The 18,487-nt window shown below is 42.4% G+C and overlaps 1 protein-coding gene across 1 annotated transcript in view; it reads right to left on the reverse strand.

Moving 5' to 3' along the window:
* Positions 1-12,426, reverse strand: part of PAPSS1 (3'-phosphoadenosine 5'-phosphosulfate synthase 1) — a 63,974-nt gene extending 51,548 nt beyond the window's left edge. The window contains exons 1-3 of the mRNA XM_063135384.1: positions 12,192-12,426; positions 4,131-4,245; positions 2,494-2,729 (exon numbers count right to left, since the gene is read on the reverse strand). Coding sequence (XP_062991454.1) covers positions 2,494-2,729; positions 4,131-4,245; positions 12,192-12,251 — 411 coding nt within the window. The 5' untranslated portion in view covers positions 12,252-12,426. The remainder of the gene's footprint in view (positions 1-2,493; positions 2,730-4,130; positions 4,246-12,191) is intronic.
* Positions 12,427-18,487: the final 6,061 nt, after the last annotated feature.

Below are 18,487 nucleotides of genomic sequence, written 5' to 3' on the forward strand. Positions count from 1 at the left end.
AGCTGGGATGAAGAGAAAGCAAAAAGAGAACATATTCTCAAGGGTATCAAAGGGAAACGTTATTTAAGCCCAACACATTTCAGAGACAAAAGCTTAAATCAACAAGTTCCCCCTTTGGCACATTTGAGAACATGTTTTCTTTTTGCTTTCCATGCATGTGCAGACTAGGCCATAAGCAGTAATGCCAAGAAAATTAGCAGAAGTAGCATTGTTTCTTCCTACACAGAAAAGAGAAGTTCTAAGAAAGGGGATATTCCAGTTAACAGTGTAGAGACAAAAGTGACCATGTCTAGAGAGAGGTGCTTCTGTGTCTACTTATAGTAACAGAAATATCAGTGTTGGTGCCTGTTTGGATTCGCAGCTTCTTGTACATAATTTGCTCCCCTTGGATTCCGTCCTTTGCATTCCACTGAAACAGCCCTTACTAAGATTACCAATGATCTTCTTACTGCCAAGTCTAAAGGCCATTATTCCGTTCTTATTCTCCTTGATCTAACTGCAGCCTTTGACACGGTTGATCATGATCTTCTTTTAGATTCCCTTCATGACCTTGGATTTTGTGGCTCTGTCTATAACTGGTTTGCCTCCTATCTAGCGGGTCGCTCTTTCAGCGTGTTGGCTAATGGCAGCTCGTCTTCTTCTTTTCCCCTTTCAGTAGGGGTTCCGCAAGGCTCGGTGCTTGGTCCATTGTTGTTTTCTTTATACATGTTGCCCTTGGGTAATCTTATTCAATCTCATGGCCTCCAATATCATCTGTATGCCGATGATACACAATTATATCTTTCATCTCCGGATCTTTCTCCTGATGTTCACGACCGTAACTCGGCATGTCTTTCAGATATCTCAGCTTGGTTGCTTCATCGTCATTTGAAACTTAATATGGCAAAGACTGAATTGCTTGTTTTTCCTCCTAAACCTTCTCCTCATCTCTCATTCTCTCTTACTGTCAATGATGTTACCCTCCAGTCAAGGAAGCTCGTAGTCTTGGCTTTATATTTGATTTCTCGCTCTCCTTTATTCCTCATACTGAAGCAGTAGCTAAATCCTGTCGTTTTTTCCTGTATAATATTGCCAGGATTCGATCATTTTTTCTGTCTCTTCTGCCAAGACTCTTGTTCATGCATTGGTTATTTCTCGGTTGGACTACTGCAACCTTCTTCTCACTGGCCTTCCTTCTTCTCACATCAGTCCGTTGGTTTCTGTTCACCACTCTGCTGCTAAGATCATCTTCTTGGCTCGCCGCTCTGACCATGTAACTCCACTTCTGAAATCTCTTCATTGGCTTCCAATTCACTTCAGAATCCAATATAAACTTCTCCTGTTGACCTACAAAGCTTTTCACTGTCTAGCTCCTTCCTATCTCTCCTCTCTCATCTCACACTATTGCCCCGCTCGTGCTCTTCGCTCCTCTGATGCCATGTTTCTCGCCTGCCCAAGGGTCTCTACTTCCCTTGCTCGGCTTCGTCCATTTTCTTCTGCTGCCCCTTATGCCTGGAACACTCTTCCAGAACATTTGAGAACTACAAGTTCAAACGCAGCTTTTAAAGCTCAGCTAAAAACTTTTCTCTTTCCTAAAGCTTTTAAAACTTGATTTTGTTCTGACTTTATACTGTTAGTTTTACCCTACCCAGTGCCTGTTTACCCTACCCTGTGCTTGTTTGCTTTCTCTTCCCCTCCTTATTGTTTTATTATGGTTTTATTAGAATGTAAGCCTATGCAGCAGGGTCTCGCTATTTACTGTTTTACTCTGTACAGCACCATGTACATTGATGGTGCTATATAAATAAATAAATAAATAATAATAATAATGGAATAAATACAGGCAACACCGGATAATCCAAAGTTGTTTGGAACTATGTTTTAATATTGAATATCAGGTCCTTAGAACAGCCATAGCATTATTGTTTGGTTTACCATTCTGTTCTTGTATTTTGCTGGTGGGAAAAACCAAGGAAGAGCACAGGTATGTTTTAGGGTATGCATTGAGCAGGGGGTTGGACTCAATGGCCTTATAGGTCCCTTCCAACTCTATGATTCTATGGTTCATGAACCATAAGCCAGGATTATCTGTATTCTTGCCATTTTGTATGAACATACCCATTGCATTCTGAACCTGTTGGCCTGGATTGAAAAGGCTGTACAATAGGCCTTTAAAACAAAGGGATGAATTAATGGACCATATGCTTGAAACTCTCAATAGAAAAATACAAACTCAGTGGACACTTCAGGCTCTGTGGCTAGTGAAACTGTGGTTCTCTGGGGTTAGCACTAACCACATGCCGTGCTGTTGCACACAACACTATAAGCCACAGTTAGAGCACCTAACCCAGCTGCAAACGGTCCAGCTGCAGTTAGTGAGTGAGCAGGGTTTAGCAAAACACAGTGCACAAGACACCTTAAACCCTTCTAGTTAACCAAAAGCCTTAACCAGCAGGGTTTAGGGTGTCTTCTGAACAGTCCCAGTATTATATAATGATGATAAAGGATGCTCACCTGTGCATAAGGAGAAATAAAGCTAGTGATGCACACCAAGCCAGCATCTGCAAACAACTTGGCAACCTCAGCAATCCGGCGGACATTTTCTTCCCTGTCTTCTGGTGAGAAGCCTAGATTCTTATTGAGGCCTTGTCTGATATTGTCACCATCCAATGTATAGCATGGAATGCCATGGCATACTAGATACTCCTCCAATGCCATGCTAACTGTGGTCTTCCCAGCTCCAGACAGTCCTACATTCATTTAAACAAACACATACACACACGCACACACACACAGAGAGAGAGAGAAAGAGAGAGAGAGAATCCATATTAACGCAACAGCTTTATTAGGCCAACCAAAATGTCACAAAATAAGTGTGCACAACTATTATTGCAAGTCTAGATATCTTATATATAAAAGCAATTGTTGAATTGACATTAAAATATCATGAAGGCTGTAAAAGTGGAAACACAATCGTAACCATGTTTATCCCAAAGTAAGCCACACAAATGGGATTCAAATCAAGTGTGCTTAGGATTGCAGACTTGACAAAACAGTTTCTAGAGATTTTTTGTGTGCTTACAGTTCCTTTTTTAAAAAGTTGCATACAGTTCAACATATGTGTGGCAGTCTTAGAAGTCAAAAGATTTATCTCTTTGAGGGCCACTAAGACGTAACTGTTTTTCACTCCCATTTTCAATCTAGATAAAGTGGATACTTACTCGTGTTAAAAATTTATTAGTATAGCTTCCCCTCTTTAAGATAACATTAAGAACATTAGCTGCTTTAAACATTACAGATCTCCTACATGGAGAGCACTTCTGTACGTGAAAATGTGCATGTATATGTGCTTAAAACGTGAAGATTCCCAATGTGTATAACTGCATGCAATGCATGCAAGTGTGATAGTTATACATGACAAGCTAAGCGTTGCACATTTTTCCTGAGCCAAAGTGCTGTCCATATGGGAAAAGTATGTGTTTGGATCCTAACTTTCTTCCAGTGAATAGAACAGAGTTCTCTCTGGACCCTCTGAATATCCGATTGTGAAGGTTTGGGGACCCCTGGGAATAGGTGAGTTGAATGAAGAATCCAGGCCATAATCTTTAAAGTGGGCCCATTTAGAAGACACCTTAAACCATGGCTTTAACCATGGTGCTTAAGCCAGAAAGCTAAGACGTGTTCAGAAGACACCTTAAACCATGGTTTTAATCATCATGAATAACACTTTTTGCTTTATTTACTGTGGTTAAAGCCGTGGTTTAAGGTGTCTTCTGAACACAGTCTGGCTTTCTGGCTTAACCACCATGGTTAAAACCATGGTTTAAGGTGTCTTCTGAATGGGGCCAGTAACTCCTAAGCTAGTCTTATGATCTATTTCTAGTAACTTCATACTATTTGCCTAACGGGCAATAAAGAGGCAAGCCTGAGAGCCATCTCTGAAGATTACATGAAGAGTACATGAACAAATGAGCAGTAGGGACAGAGAAAGGGGCATTGTGGGAGGTAGCCAAATTGAGAGAAATGTTGTTCTTCTGAAAGAGGAAACTGGACAAGTCTTTAGCTGGCACCTCCTGCCACTGCCAGCATTTTAAAATGACAGAGAGGAAACAAAACTAAATGGAGCAAACTTGCAAGCAACAATACCGTACCTGTTAGCCAGACTGTGCAGCCCCGAAAACCACTTCTTGTCCCCACCACTTGACCCCTCTTATTTCTACTGACATGGTGGGCTTGATAGGTGACATTGGTAGCTCTCTGCATTCCCTGAAAAAAAAAAGATAAACAGATAAAATCTACTGCCACATATAAATTTAATAAGGAAGCAAACAGGCATAAACAAAGAACACCCTGATAGAAAGCTCAATGAAACCCAAAACAATGGCAAACCTAGAGGAACTCATTTTCCCCCAAGTATGCAAAATAACACAGCAACATGCAAACCAGGAGATAATGATCTTTGGGTTATTGGATTTTAAAAACACGTAAGCACTTCCTGCTACAATCCACGTTCTTATTGTTGCTCTCACCCACTATGTTAAAAGGCACTTAATGCAACAGTTTAGGGCCCTAGACAGGGAACTCGAAGCTCAGTTCAGCACGCATACATTTGGCAAAAAACTGATTGCTCCCTTGCCACCTCAAACAGGGCCTCCAAAAAAGGCATAAATGCATTCAGACCAGCCTGGTAACTGCACACAATCAGAAACGGCATACAAGTGAGTTGACAATTATGTGGGGAACTCTAACATGGCCCTAAGTAGGGAGGGAGACACAGGGACTGTCACATACGCAATGAGCCAGTTCGCACGTAATGACAGCCCATCGATTAAGCAACCCATGGGCTCTTGGGGATGAGTGGGTGCATTGCTTACACCACAGGAGCCACTTCTGCTTTTAATCAACAACCCACAATTGGCATAATCTGTGATCCCAGGCTGCTGGGTTGTTTAGGGACGAAACCAACAACAAGCCACAGGTTAACTGCTGGTTTGGTTAAATAAATAACCCCGCGCTTTGCGTCCACACATCACGTTCAACAAACTAAGAACGGGCCAATCATAGGTTATTGAGTAAAAGCGGAAGTGGCAGGCACATGCGAGTCGGCACGATTGCTGTCTCCCGCTCATGCGCAACAGCCATGGATTGTTATGTGCAAACCAGGTCTAAATAAGGCTTTAGCTTCTGTGTTACTTGCTGACCCAGGCTTCATATACAGGCACCTCACACCTACAAAGGCAAATTTACCCACAAACGCCAGCAGCCAGTTAATAGCCAGTTTAGTAAATTAAAACATTTTTCAACTGAAATCTTGCTGCACTAGATGAGATAAGAAGCATGAGTTCTATACAGTGATGAGAACAGCAGCAGGTAATGTTCAAGCTTTCCTAGACTACAATAACCATTATGACTGTAAGCCAAGATGTTAACATTCAGGACACAGAACAGTTCATTTGTACAGAAATTGGAGAAGGTCCAGAAAGCCAGTTGGCTGTGCCTGCCTCCCAACTTCAGAGAATATTTACCTGGCATGCCAAGCAGAAAAACAAGCAACTATCTCTAGTCTAATCACCCAGTAAAGTTCTCCTTCCCTCTCTCTCTCTTTGAAACTGACAGACTATAAATGGCTGTTTACCAAAGTTCTTTAATAGTGCAATCCTAGCATTGCCTACTCAGAAATAAGCTCCATTTTTTGAGTTCAATGGAACTTACTCCCAGTAACAAGAAACTTATTAAGAAAGGCAAGCAGTTACTAGATGAAGTGATCTACTTTGCACATTCACCCAGTTCACATGATCACCATGGCTTAAACAAACAAAGGTGGCTTGTTTAAGTCACAGTGCATGCAGGGAACCATTTGCTTAATTACCTGCCCAGCGGCAACAACAGGCCATGCATTATTTGAGGGTTGTTTCCCCCTCAAACAAGCCATGCCGCCCAGGTTTGGATGATGCAGCAAGTTGCTCCTGGGAAGGTAGTTGGGCACATGGCACCCGGCGGCGGCACATGCATGCTTGTTTAAGCATGCACTGCTGCTTAAACAAGGCACTCTGGCTCGTTTCAGCTGCAGTGAGGGTGTGAAACATTAAACATATACTCCAAGTGCACATTACCAGGTCTCTATGAGCCAGCTTAGATGAATGTCCAAACGCAAAGTTCCTGGTATTCTCTATTTTACTTTGTCAATCCAGTAACTTGATTGCTTTCGTAACTAAGTCTTCTCACGTTTATAAATGTTACACCCTGCTGAAGGAAACTACAGTTAACGCTTCTGTAAAACTTTCTGATGATAGAAGCTGCAGGCTCATTTTTAAAATTCTGCTGAAGAGACACCACTGCTGTATCCTACATGCATTCCAAATTTAGATGCAACCCTTAAAATGAGAAGGATCACGTGGCAGTAAACTCCAGCAATAATACGCAATACAAATATCTCACCATGACGCCTCCGCATAGTACTGTCTGGAGGTGGAAGTGATGACAAAGCAAGATAAATGAGAACTATTCACAATACAAAAGGGAACAAGAAGAAGCATCCAACACAGAATAAGACTGGTAGCTGCCTTCTCTCTACACAGGTTCCTTGTCTCCTATTTCCCTAACTATTAGTAATCTCAGCTTTTTGCCCTAATATTTTGATGGCACAAATAGTCAAAGAAGACTGGGGAAAAAATCTTCTCCATCACCACCATGACCCTGCTCCTACACATTTTGATCTCTAGTTCAGATTGAACTACCAGAAAATATTAGAACAGGCATTCAGATATTTGCAGAAGGGATTACAATCTCTAAGCAACTACAAGGTTCTACTTGGAACTATGCTATGGTAAACTTTTGTAGCATACTACAACTTCATGCCAATTTTGTACAGCCCTCCCCCACCCCCAGCCTTGTTTGATTGAAACTAAAGAGAACTGGAATCATTCCCATTCAAGTCACATCCCAGGGTTTAGAAGGTTTAAACAACCAGAGGCACAAGTTTGTCAAGTGAAGACATCCAAGGTTGGGGCATGAGTTGAGTCAACTGAAGCAATACGCACAACCTAGAGCAAGCCTACATTTTTAGCTTCGCAAACACATGACTGGAATCAGGAGCTGGGGAGGACAAGCAATTTGCTTCTCTGCTTAAAACTACCCACTTTCAAAACTGTCTTTTCCCCCCTGCAAGGAGCAGCCTTCAAGGTTGTGCATACATATTTGCATTTAGCATGTAGTTCTACCGTTAAAAAGTATTGTAGGGAAAATATTGATGTTTTATATTCCATTGAGAATAAAAACAGACTTCTAATTATCGTTTATTATACGGTCACAGACCCAATGAGAAACAGTGGCAGACACCATTAAGACTGTAAAAACACAATCATTAATTCATTATACAGAAGGCTGAGAAATTATTAAAACATACACATGTTTAAAATATCTTAATACTGTTAAAACACCTGAGAAAAAGATTAATAATAATAATAATAATAATAATAATAATAATAATAATAATAATAATAAATTTGAGCAGTATTTGGAATACTTCCTGGCAGGAATGAACAAACCAACAACAGAGGCAATGGCTAGGTTCCTTTTCTCTATACAAAGGACTCGTGACTTCTAATTAGATGTCTGCCTGAGGGTAAAGAACAATTGCACCCAGGCAAGCATTGGAGTGGAAAACTACACCTGCATTTTGCCGTCCTCTTTAGACTGGCAACATATATGGGGCAGACATTGACTCCGCAAGAGAAGCGTTCAGGAACAGTAACAGCATGCAATTAATCTGCACCGAATTTTTCATGTTTAAACAAGAACTTTTGCAAGGCACTTGTGCACACACACACAAACATTCCTGTTTCAGGAATAACAAGTATGTAGTATATGGTTAACAAAGAAATATCAGCCAATACTCTGGAATAAGTCTGCTTCCCTGTGTTGCAATCACATTTGTGATGGGTTGGCATACTAGTCAATTCACTGGTCAAATATTGCCAATTGACCACCTATTCTTTGATTAAATATGTCACCATGTAGATGGCAACTTGCCTCTTTTATACTATTATGGAGTTACTAGTAAATGGCCAAAATGAGGGCACCTTGCTCTAAGCGCTGCAGTAATCAGGGACAAAGTACCGATCACCCTGAATATCCCACAAGACCTTTGATCTGCAGATTTCAAACCGTGACTCTATGATGCTTTCTTCTTAGATACTTGGAGAGGAAGGCAAGGGCTCCTCTTACCTGAACACAATAGGACACTCACGATGACAAGATAAGCAATGTTAGAAATGAACACCAAAGCACCTAAGGGTGCAATCCCATGCATGTTTAGACAGAAAAAAGCCCTACAACAATGGCTGGCTGGAGAATGCTGGGACTTTTTTTCTGTCTAAACATGCATAGGATTGTGCCCTAAACAACAAAAGCAATGTCCTGCTCCTCCAAAGGAATTAAGATAAGCATGGAATGTAGCACCACATAGGTTTGCCCGATTTCAAAAGATGCAACTCACCCAGGATGATGCTATTTCAAACCACACTTATTCCCCACAGATGGAAGGATCAACAAGGCAAGCAAAGTTATAACACGCATGCAGAGTCTGTAAATATGCTGGGAAAGGTTAAAATTCTGGCATCTCTCTATAAACCAGCCTTCCCCAACCTAGTATATGGCTGGATGAGGGATTCTAGGAGTTGTAGTCCAACACATCTGGAGGTTGGGAAAAGCTGTTTACCATAATCCTACAGGGTGTTTTTTTAATACTAGAGTGAGAGCATAAAAAATAGCCTCATTATAACCTGATGTTAAAAAAAACCTCACACCAACATCACTCTTGTTGGTCTTCCTGACTGCATCCTAATGCTGGCAGCAGAGACTAGTGTCTAGGGTGGATGGGTACCAGGAATGAATGCATATAATGGTTGAAAATTCTGTCTGTACTTATCACAAAGAGCTCCCCTTCAAAGCAAGCCTTGAAGGCTTCTGAGTAGCCAATGCCCTGCTGACAGGATGGGAGGAACGCCAGAGACAATTTTGCCTCTCCATCCTCCTTTTACAATTTTTTCCTCTAGACAAGCTTCTAGAGAAGGTGTGCTGCCGGGGGCTGAACTGGAGAGGCCATAGGATTTTGCTTATCCCAACCTCTCCCCTCCCCATGGGGCTCCCCCTTTTCCTGCCCTCTGAGGCTGCATTTGTGACCTTGGGAAGCAGTAGGTGTGATTCTTTCCATGGTGGCCACGACAGGTTTTCTTTTTAGTGTGCAGTTGGACACAAAATCTCCAACTGGGAAAAAATATGCAGTTGAAAAAAGTGGCGAAAAAAATAAGACATGTTATGTGTTAAGTGTTTATTAAGAACTTAAGAATAGACAAAGTCAGAAATGGCATGGAACACAAATTATATAAAGATGCAGGTGAAAGAGCCCTTGATGTTGTGACTGATGTTGTTGGGTCCTGTGACAATGTTGCCTGAATAGATGTGGGGGCAGAGTTGGCACTTGGGTCTATTGCTTGGTCTGGTCCCTCTGCCTGTGACTCTGTCCTGTGTACTATTGCTGGTTAGCATCTGCTTCAGGTTGTGAGGTGGTCTGTAGGCCAGGACAGGTCTGCCTCACATGGCTTGTGAGAGAGAAGTGTCTGTGCTGATGATGGGTTGGAGTTCACTGATGATCTGTTGCAGTGGTTTCAATTGGGGGCTGTAGGTGACAACCAGTGGCGCACTTCTCTTGGTCTGTCGTCCTTCCTAGGTATCCGTATGACCCTGCCATTCTGTCTTTAAGTTTAAGGTGCTAGTAGCGTTGGCGATAATCTGTCCAGTCGTGAAAGAGAAACCTGCTCTTTCCAAATAAGCCCAGACAGGAATAGCTGCATTATCGTGATGGAGGATGAAATTACCTTGTCTCTTACATGTACAGTTTTGCCCTCCTCCTCCCTCTCCTGGAAAGATGCATTGGAAAGATGCGAGTAGAAAATATTTTTGTCCTCAGCCCACATTTTCCAGATCCTTAAGTTGTTATTCTAGCTCACAGTGTGTCCTGTTAGAATCACTGGGGCTTTTTATTCCTGGTAAATATGTTTGACATTGAGGGGCCAATGGGCTTTTCAACATTCAGGGTGAGTCCTTCAAAATGTATGAATTTTTGCTGTCCACCACCTCTGTTCTAAGAAACAGAATAGAGACATTGTTAAAAAAAAATAAAAATGTTTTCAGAAGCAATGGAGGCTGGAAGTAGCTTAAGTAAATTTGTGACTTTCATGAAGTTATCATTCTTTGATTTATTGATCAATAAATGTGGAAAACATCATGACTAAAATAGCAAGCCATGGCAAGTTTTAATGCTTTTTTATTTAAGTCTTTTTTTGTTTATTATTATTATTATAAATCTTTCTACCTTTACTTTTAATATAAATGCATATTTATGATGGAAAACATTAAGATTTGTGGCATTTCATAAAATGTAAGAAACGGTGTTAAAATTCTTCCTGTTCTTTCCTGTAGTTTTCTTTCGTTTTTCTAGACAAAGGCATCATTTTTCAACTTTGAACATCTATTGTCCAACCCTGCTGATGCATAGGTTGTAACTCTGAAAGGAGTGCTTTTCTGTTGTCTAGTTTCTCCTCTCTGCTTTCCACACAGGACCTTGATCTATTTATTGGACTATGTTTGCCTTTTGTATGCAATGGGTCGCTTCTGGAGCAGAAAGACCTGGGTTCAAAAGAGTGATTTTTGTTGTGTGGACCATACTCCCCCCCTCCAAACCTTCATCTATTATGACCCCCTTACTCAGCCTACCATTGGCTCCACCTACTCTAATCCTGGCTCCGCCTGCAGTCAGCTGTCCTGTCACCCTCCCCACCAGCCACCACTGTGTGGGGTGGGTGGGGTAGAGCGCATGCTCTGCATTCAGAAAATCCCAGGTCCGATCCCTGGCATCTCCTGGTAGGGCTTTAAAAAAATCCTGCCTGAAACCCTGAAGAGCTACTGCCAGTCAGTGATGACAATACTGGGCTTGGTAATCCATTGGTCTGACTCGGTATAAGGCAGCTTCCTGTGCTCCTATATATACATGCACATGCTACTTTCTGCAAATAGAGAGAGAAGGAAAACATTGTTATCCTCTGCTGAAAACAGGAAACACACGGTAGTCAGGAGTAATCAAATCCAAAAACTTTGTGTTAAGTGTTCATTGTGAGGTGCAAAAGTCGGACCGTGTGGTGTTGTCCTTTCTCCAAAAAGAAAGCAGAAGTTTCTTGGAAGACAATTCAGAGCAGAATTCAACTCCAGCTCTAAGCCAGACCTTTTAATTGAGCTGCCTCAAGATAAGCTTTTAGAAAAGAAACATATTAGATACCAGCATACATTTGTTTCCAGATAACTGCAGCTATGACAGACCATTAAAGCCGCCACCTCTTTTCTAGCAAAGGCCTCTGACTTCTCTAGCTGCGCCTGGCAGTTTCCTAGCCTTTGGCCTATACTGTAAATTGACCCATTTCGGCACCTTTGCAATGAAAACCCAAGTGTGTTCCTGCCTGCTCCGACAGTGCTCTCATTCAACCAGAGGCCCACAAAGAACCTCAGTCTCTCGGGCTGCCCAAGATTTATGAATGGTCACATTGTACACTTGAGATCCCCATCCTTTCCTGCCTCCAATAGACGGGAAGGGAAACGATGCCGAAGGAGGAGGCGAGCGCGTTCCTCCCTCCGCATCGTAGCCTTTCTGCCACCCACAACTTTTAAAGCAAACGTTCCTCAAGGCCACCGCAACGATAGGCAGCCCATTCATGGAGGCGGACTCTGTATAAGCCGACACGCGACAGGCAAGCAGGAGAAACATTTGAGATATTCCTCCCCCCACACACACTTTCTCTCCCTCTTCAAAGCAAAAATGCAGAGACGTCAGTGGAGGCCACTGAAATGTAATCCTCCCGCTGAAGGGAACAAGCGTTGACGTCCCAAGTAGCTTGTATTATCCCCCCCCCCCCAGACACCGCCCCTTCGCCAGCCTGCACAGAGAGAGGGGAGGGGGCAAGCGAGACCCCCCACCCCCTTCATGAACCCACCAAACCCCCGCGCAAAGGTTCCTTCAGTAAAGCAAGAGAGAAACGACAGGCAGACGGGAAAGCATCTCTCTCTCCCCATTTTCAGTTCTCTTTCTCCCCCAACGGCTGCATTTGCCAAAATTGCAACTGGCAGCTCCAAAATCTCCATCACCATCAGCTCGGACTTACCCAACTCTGCACTTTGTTGCTCAGCTTGACTTTTTTGCACTGGCTGGTGGGAACATCCATTTGCAGCGAGCGCGGAGGAGGGAGAGGCGAAAAGCAGCGGGCAGACGCGCCGGGCACAAGGCGTCGACGCTGCGCAGGAGGAGGAAGAGAGAGAGAGAGAGAGGAAAGAAAAGATGCGCTTTGGTGCGCGTGCTTTGCTTAGAAGCCGGCTTGGCGCTGGAGATCCTTAACTGGGTTGCGCACAAGCCCGGCTCGTCAAGGGAGGAGGTGGGACCGAAAAGGAGGAGCAAGGGGGGGGGAAGGAGGAGCTGCTGCTGCGCGCTCCCTTTTCCCTGGGCCAGCGAGCGACCGCGGCTTCTACTGCCACGCAACCCGGCGCGCCCCCTCCACACCTCTGCCTTGCAATACATTGACGCCAAGCAGCAAAAGGGCGGCGTCAAAACGGCTCCAGCATACAGAGAAAGAGGAGTCGGCCAGTGCTTCCGGGTTTGCCGCTCTAGCCTCACAGATGCTCCTCTCTTTAGTCGGGGGTGGGGGTAGGTCTGGCTCTGGGAAAGGGGCCGGTTGAGGGTGGCGGGGTGGGAAATTAGCTTCTGCTCTGATAGGTCTCCGGATGGTTTTGCAGAAAATAGGCACGGATGTCTTAGCAATAAAGAAGCAACGTTCTTATCGCAGACAACCCGCTTCTAAGGGTGCAATCCTAGGCCTATTTAGTCAGAATAAAGTCCTACAGTTCCCAGCATGCTCCAGCCAGATGCTGGATGGACACCTACCAGGGGTAAGTAGGTAGGTAGGAATACTACTTATTCAGTAGTGAATAACATGCGTGAGCAGGATTTTGGACTAGATAAGAACGTCAGAAGAGCCATGCTGGATCAGACTAAAGGCCTATCTGGTCTAGTATTGTGGCCCATGGAAAGACCACAAAATGACCTTTTAGGACCCGTCCAACTGATTATGTCAGCAACTAGAAGCATCCAGGTCAAATCTGCCCCCTAGTTACCAACCAAAAAGCAAATGATGAATAACAGGGCTTGCCTAAGATATGTTGGTGCCTGAGATGATGAACAAGATGGCACCCCCTTCCCATTCCATGTACAAAAGCTGACTGGACTGGCAGATGAATCTGTCTTCCACAGTAATGATGGGATAATACCCTCCAAGGTAACAAGATAACTTAGGGGACACAGAGTAACCAGCATGGCCCACAGCTGTCTCCCACAACACCTTGGTGCCACCTCGCAGCAACTGCTGCCTGAGGCAACCACCTTGATGGGTGTGGAAGACATAGGATGCGATCTAGTCCCTAGCAGGTTGTGCAAGGCACCATAGCATTTTTCAGGTCTCCCTCTCTGAGGGTGGAAAGAGGTCCACCGTTGGAGTGGGAGGTGTGACCTTGTAAGCCTGCTTCATGAGGCTTTGAGGTGGCTCATAGCCAGTGCTCCTCTGTCATTAGAGAGGGCAAAAAGGAGGCATTCCATGGGCATGTTGTGGGGGGCGGGGCGGGCATTGGATCCACAGGATCCAAAGTCCTCATGTTCCAGGGGGGGACTACATCCACCCTTTAGCTTGTATTATTTCTTATCGGAAAGCAATTGAAACAGTTTTTTTAAAGACCCTAAATAGTGAAATGAAAAAGGATAAAAAACATGCATGCACCCCAATCCCCACCACCTTCCACCTGGCCAGCATAAGGAAAAGGGGGAGGCAGATCTTCCAGCTTGATTTCTTGTTCTTTGTTAAATTTGAAAAAACCTAAATGTATATTAAAGAAACAGAGAGGGAAAATTGCTTCTCTAATCTTTTTCCAAGAAGCCATTGATTAAAGGCACATAAAGGTGAACTCACAAGGGCCATCACAAATTGTTTTCTATCTTGGATAATCTTGTTTGGTTAATGGAAGACACTGCCCAGGGGTGTCATGCAGTGTTCTCAGCTTGAGAAATTTAGCTATGGTTTTATGTGGTAATTGCAGCGATTACTTGCTAGAACTTGAATGCTCTCATTATTTATCCCTTCACCAGTTGCCTCAGATTATTGCCGCACATTACTGGGAGGTCTCATTCCTTCATTTTTTGATTGCCATTATTGGGACATTTCTACTTAAATTATAATATTTTCTAGATTTATATTATAATAATTATTTCTAAATTTGCATCTGAACATATAAACTAACATATGCACATTTTATGCAAATTAGTTTCTGCTGCATGTCCTCTCTTTTGGCAATTCACAAGTGTCCACCCTACTTTGAGGATGCTATTTTGACTCTCGAGCTTTGTCTACTCCCCCAAGCAACAAGACACAGCAGCAAGTCACTCAAGGTCTTCAAACATCACATATGTTATTGTGGCAGAAATCTGTGAGTTACCAAAGATGTCCATGACATCTAAATGCATTACAATTCTTAGGGAGCAATCCTATGCTCCCAGACAGAATCTGGGGGACATAGGATAATTTGGATTCCTGGATCCAAGGCCAGAGACAGTGCTCCAACCTTGAAGCCAAGAAACCAAGCTCCCTGCCCACTCTTCCACCTCCTTACAGCTAGCACAGAGAGAAACACACCTCTTGCTTCTATGAGCTTGCAAATATGAGATCGTAGAGGGGTGAAAGGGGGCGTGTCAGTGAATGGGGAGTGGAGGAGACCGGGGGATGCAAGGATCCAAGCTATGCCAGGCCTCTGTCCCTTCCCCTTCCAGAATCCTCCATTAGACAGGTGAAAATGCCCGTCTAGGTAAAATGCTCGACACTGGATATACTCGTAAGCCTCAGAGTTCAGAGGCTTACAAGTACTGGCCCTTCTAGTAGATTTTTCCCCCACAGAAGCATAGGAGTTCTCCCCCCAAAAAATCACACATTTGTGTGAAATCAGAGATATTCACCTGTTTTCACTGAAGCAGAATGGAACGGGAGATTTTTCCTAAGGTTTCACCAGCCGTTTTCAGCGTTGTTGCGCTGATCAACTTTCTTTCTTAAAGCCTCCAGTGAAGGGCATTCAAGACTTCACCACATTACCTCTTCCATTGCACAATTACTCTTTAACAGATAGGAAGTTCTTTCCTAATGCCTTTCAAACCGTTATATGAGTAATAATTCAATAGCAGTGAAAAGCAAACTTTCAAAAAGTACTTATTATTATTTAATATTTTTTCACCTCTGCACTTATTCCATTAGGCTAAATAGGTCTTTAAATACATATTAAGTTAAATATATCTTTATATTCCCACCCTTTTACTACCAGTTGTGAGAAATGTAATTAAAATATATTAAAGATAACTGATCCAAATTAAATAATGGGGATTTGACACTCAGGGCTTCCTTACACAACCACATTTTTGGAGGGGCTTTTATTTTATTTATTTATTCATTACATTTATATCTCACCTTTTTTCCTCCAAGGAACCCAAGGCGGCGTACATAATCCTCCTACTCTCCATGTTATCCTCACAACAACAACCCTGTCAGGTAGGTTGGGCTGAGAGAGTCTGTGACTGGCCCAAAGTCACCCAGTGGGATTCCATGGCTGAGTGGGGACTAGAACCCAGATCTCCCAACTCCCAGTCCAACACTTTAGCCACTACACCACACTGGCTCAGTTCTACCTCCCATATCTCCTCCAACCTACTCTACCCCAGTTCCGCCCATGGAAAGTGCCTCATATCACCAAGGACAGCTAAATATTTTCTAAACAGGAACTGTTGCAGACAAAGAACAGAGCAAGCCGTACCTATTTCCCTCATGCTCTGCTTGCAATCTTCTCTGAGGCTTTTGGCAAGCCACTGGGGGTTTGGGGCAAGTCACTTACCCTAAACCACAAACAGTACAATGAGAGAGGGATGGTGGGGAAATTTGTTCAGGTCACATTTGAATGCAAAGCTACCTAATTCACACTTCCTAAACCAATACGCAAACCGAAATGCAGTTATCCCTCAGTATTTGCACTTCTACTTTTGCAATGCAGTTCTCCAATTTAATAAATAAATAAATTTTAAAATGTGTATATATGGGGAAAGTGAACACATAAAGACTTCTATGTCTGCTGTTTTAGAACAGGTCTATTAGGGAAAACATTATTTATTTAAATTGTTTTTAACTGTTTTATTGTGTTGCATTTTGTATTTTTATGAATTATTGTAAACCGCCGAGAAAGCTTTGGCTATACAGTGGCACAGAAATGATGATATTATTATTATTATTGTTATTATTATTATTATTATTATATTTCCTGCCTTTCCCCCCATGTTGGGACTTCAGGCGGTTTACAAGATTAAAACATATTCAATTAAAATGTATTATTATTGTTAATATTATTATTAGTTTATTAATAATAATAATATACTAGCAGAAAAATATAGGAAAATAATGCATATATTGGGAGAAATGCACATAAAAATACATGCAAATTTTCATACAAACTTCTTTTAAACATTATTATTATTATATTTCCTGCCTTTTCCCCCATGTTGGGACTTCAGGCGGTTTACAAGATTAAAACATATTCAATTAAAATGTATTATTATTGTTAATATTATTATTAGTTTATTATTAATAATAATAATATACTAGCAGAAAAATATAGGAAAATAATGCATATATTGGGAGAAATGCACATAAAAATACATGCAAATTTTCATACAAACTTCTTTTAAACATTCACAAACTGAGGCAGAAACAAGTTGAAATGAACTGAAAATTGAAAAAATGAGAAAGCGAAAGAAAGCAAAATTAACAGATTCATCTGTGCCTACAAGGAAACAAGTGAGGTCTGAGCACTGACAAAGCACCAGCCCAGCTTCTTTGACCCCACATTTTTTGCTGCAACATCCATTTTACAGACTGAAAACCAATGAGGCTGAGAGGTGTGGAGGAACCCTGAAAAGGCAAGTTCCCTCTAATTGGGATTAGTTGAGTGGCAGCCAAAAACTCTAAGACACGGTTTCTCTCATTTTAGAAAAAGTTTATTATGAGCAGCACTGCAAGGTGGCAACATACTTATAGGGTAACATCCTCAGAAACAACAGCAGAACTTCCTCATATAATTCACCAATCATAGTACAGTACTAGGTAAGCTTTTCAACCAATGATAGGCAAGGATTGATATGTATGTGCAGAGTTCCAAGGATAGGAAAACAAGACGTTGATGGGTATTGCAATCCTGGAACATCTGTTTCTTTGTGGTTACTACTCTTCCTGTACTCACCGGGAAGCTCACACTCAATGTGTCAACACTTCTTGTTGGTTGAACAAGTGTTACTCAATATATTTTCAATTACAGCTTTGATCAAATTGCTACAGAAGATTTAATTTATAATAGAAGAGCTTACAGTAAAGCAGAGTGGGCACAGATAAAATAGCCCACATACTCATTTCCTCGACAAAGGTAAGAGGCTTGTCCAAGGCTCCTCCACCTTACAACTGTGCAGGTTCTAGTGCCGTATCCACCGAGGCGAGCAGGCAACAGCTCTTCCAAATCTTTCCATTTCTTTTTTGCACTCTTTTAGTGCACTGGCACTATCACTGGAACCTCAGAGCCTAAAGAAAAACCTGAACTCCCATCTTAAAAGGCGACCCCAAAAAAGGTGGCAATTGGCTGAGTTGTTTTCACTTAAGATGGCAGCTCAGCCTACTGCGTGCTCTGTAGAATAAGCTGCACTGCTTCTGAATTGGTGCCCTTCAGTTGCAGACTTGTCTGTCTTTTGAGTGATGGGGAATCAATAGGTAATTTATCTGCAGTTTTTATTTTTGGCCACCAGAGGCCTCAAAATATCAACGATAGGTCTGGAGGCTGCGGTCCAGTTGGCTTCACATATATTGTTTCCTGTTTTGATGCAAAGTGTTTTGGGGTGTCTCAGTCTTGAATGAGTAATTAAGACCCATCAGCTTTACAAATGAGGATGTACTATGTAGGGTAAACAAACAGAAATAATGAATACCATCAAAAGAAGAAAATTAGAATATTTGGGTCATATTATTCAAGGAGAAAAATACACCATACTCCATACAAGGGGAAATTGAAGGGAAAAGACCAGTGGGAAGAAGAATAACGTTATGGCTAAAGAACTTGAGGGAATAGTATAGCTGTACTTCTATACAATTATTTAGAGCAGCGGAGTCAAAACAAAAATAGCTGTAATGACAGCTAACCTCCAATAGCAGAAGGAACCAGAAGAAGGAGGAGAAGTTTTACAAAAGACTTGCTCCTGATGGAGATGAAAACTACTAGAACTGGTTTTTGGCACCAGACACGCTGACCTGGAGCCAATTTGGCCCTCAGGCTGAAAATGGCTAACACC

Source organism: Elgaria multicarinata, chromosome 10 (assembly GCF_023053635.1).
Source record: "Elgaria multicarinata webbii isolate HBS135686 ecotype San Diego chromosome 10, rElgMul1.1.pri, whole genome shotgun sequence".
In the NCBI taxonomy this organism is placed as follows: Eukaryota; Metazoa; Chordata; class Lepidosauria; order Squamata; family Anguidae; genus Elgaria; species Elgaria multicarinata.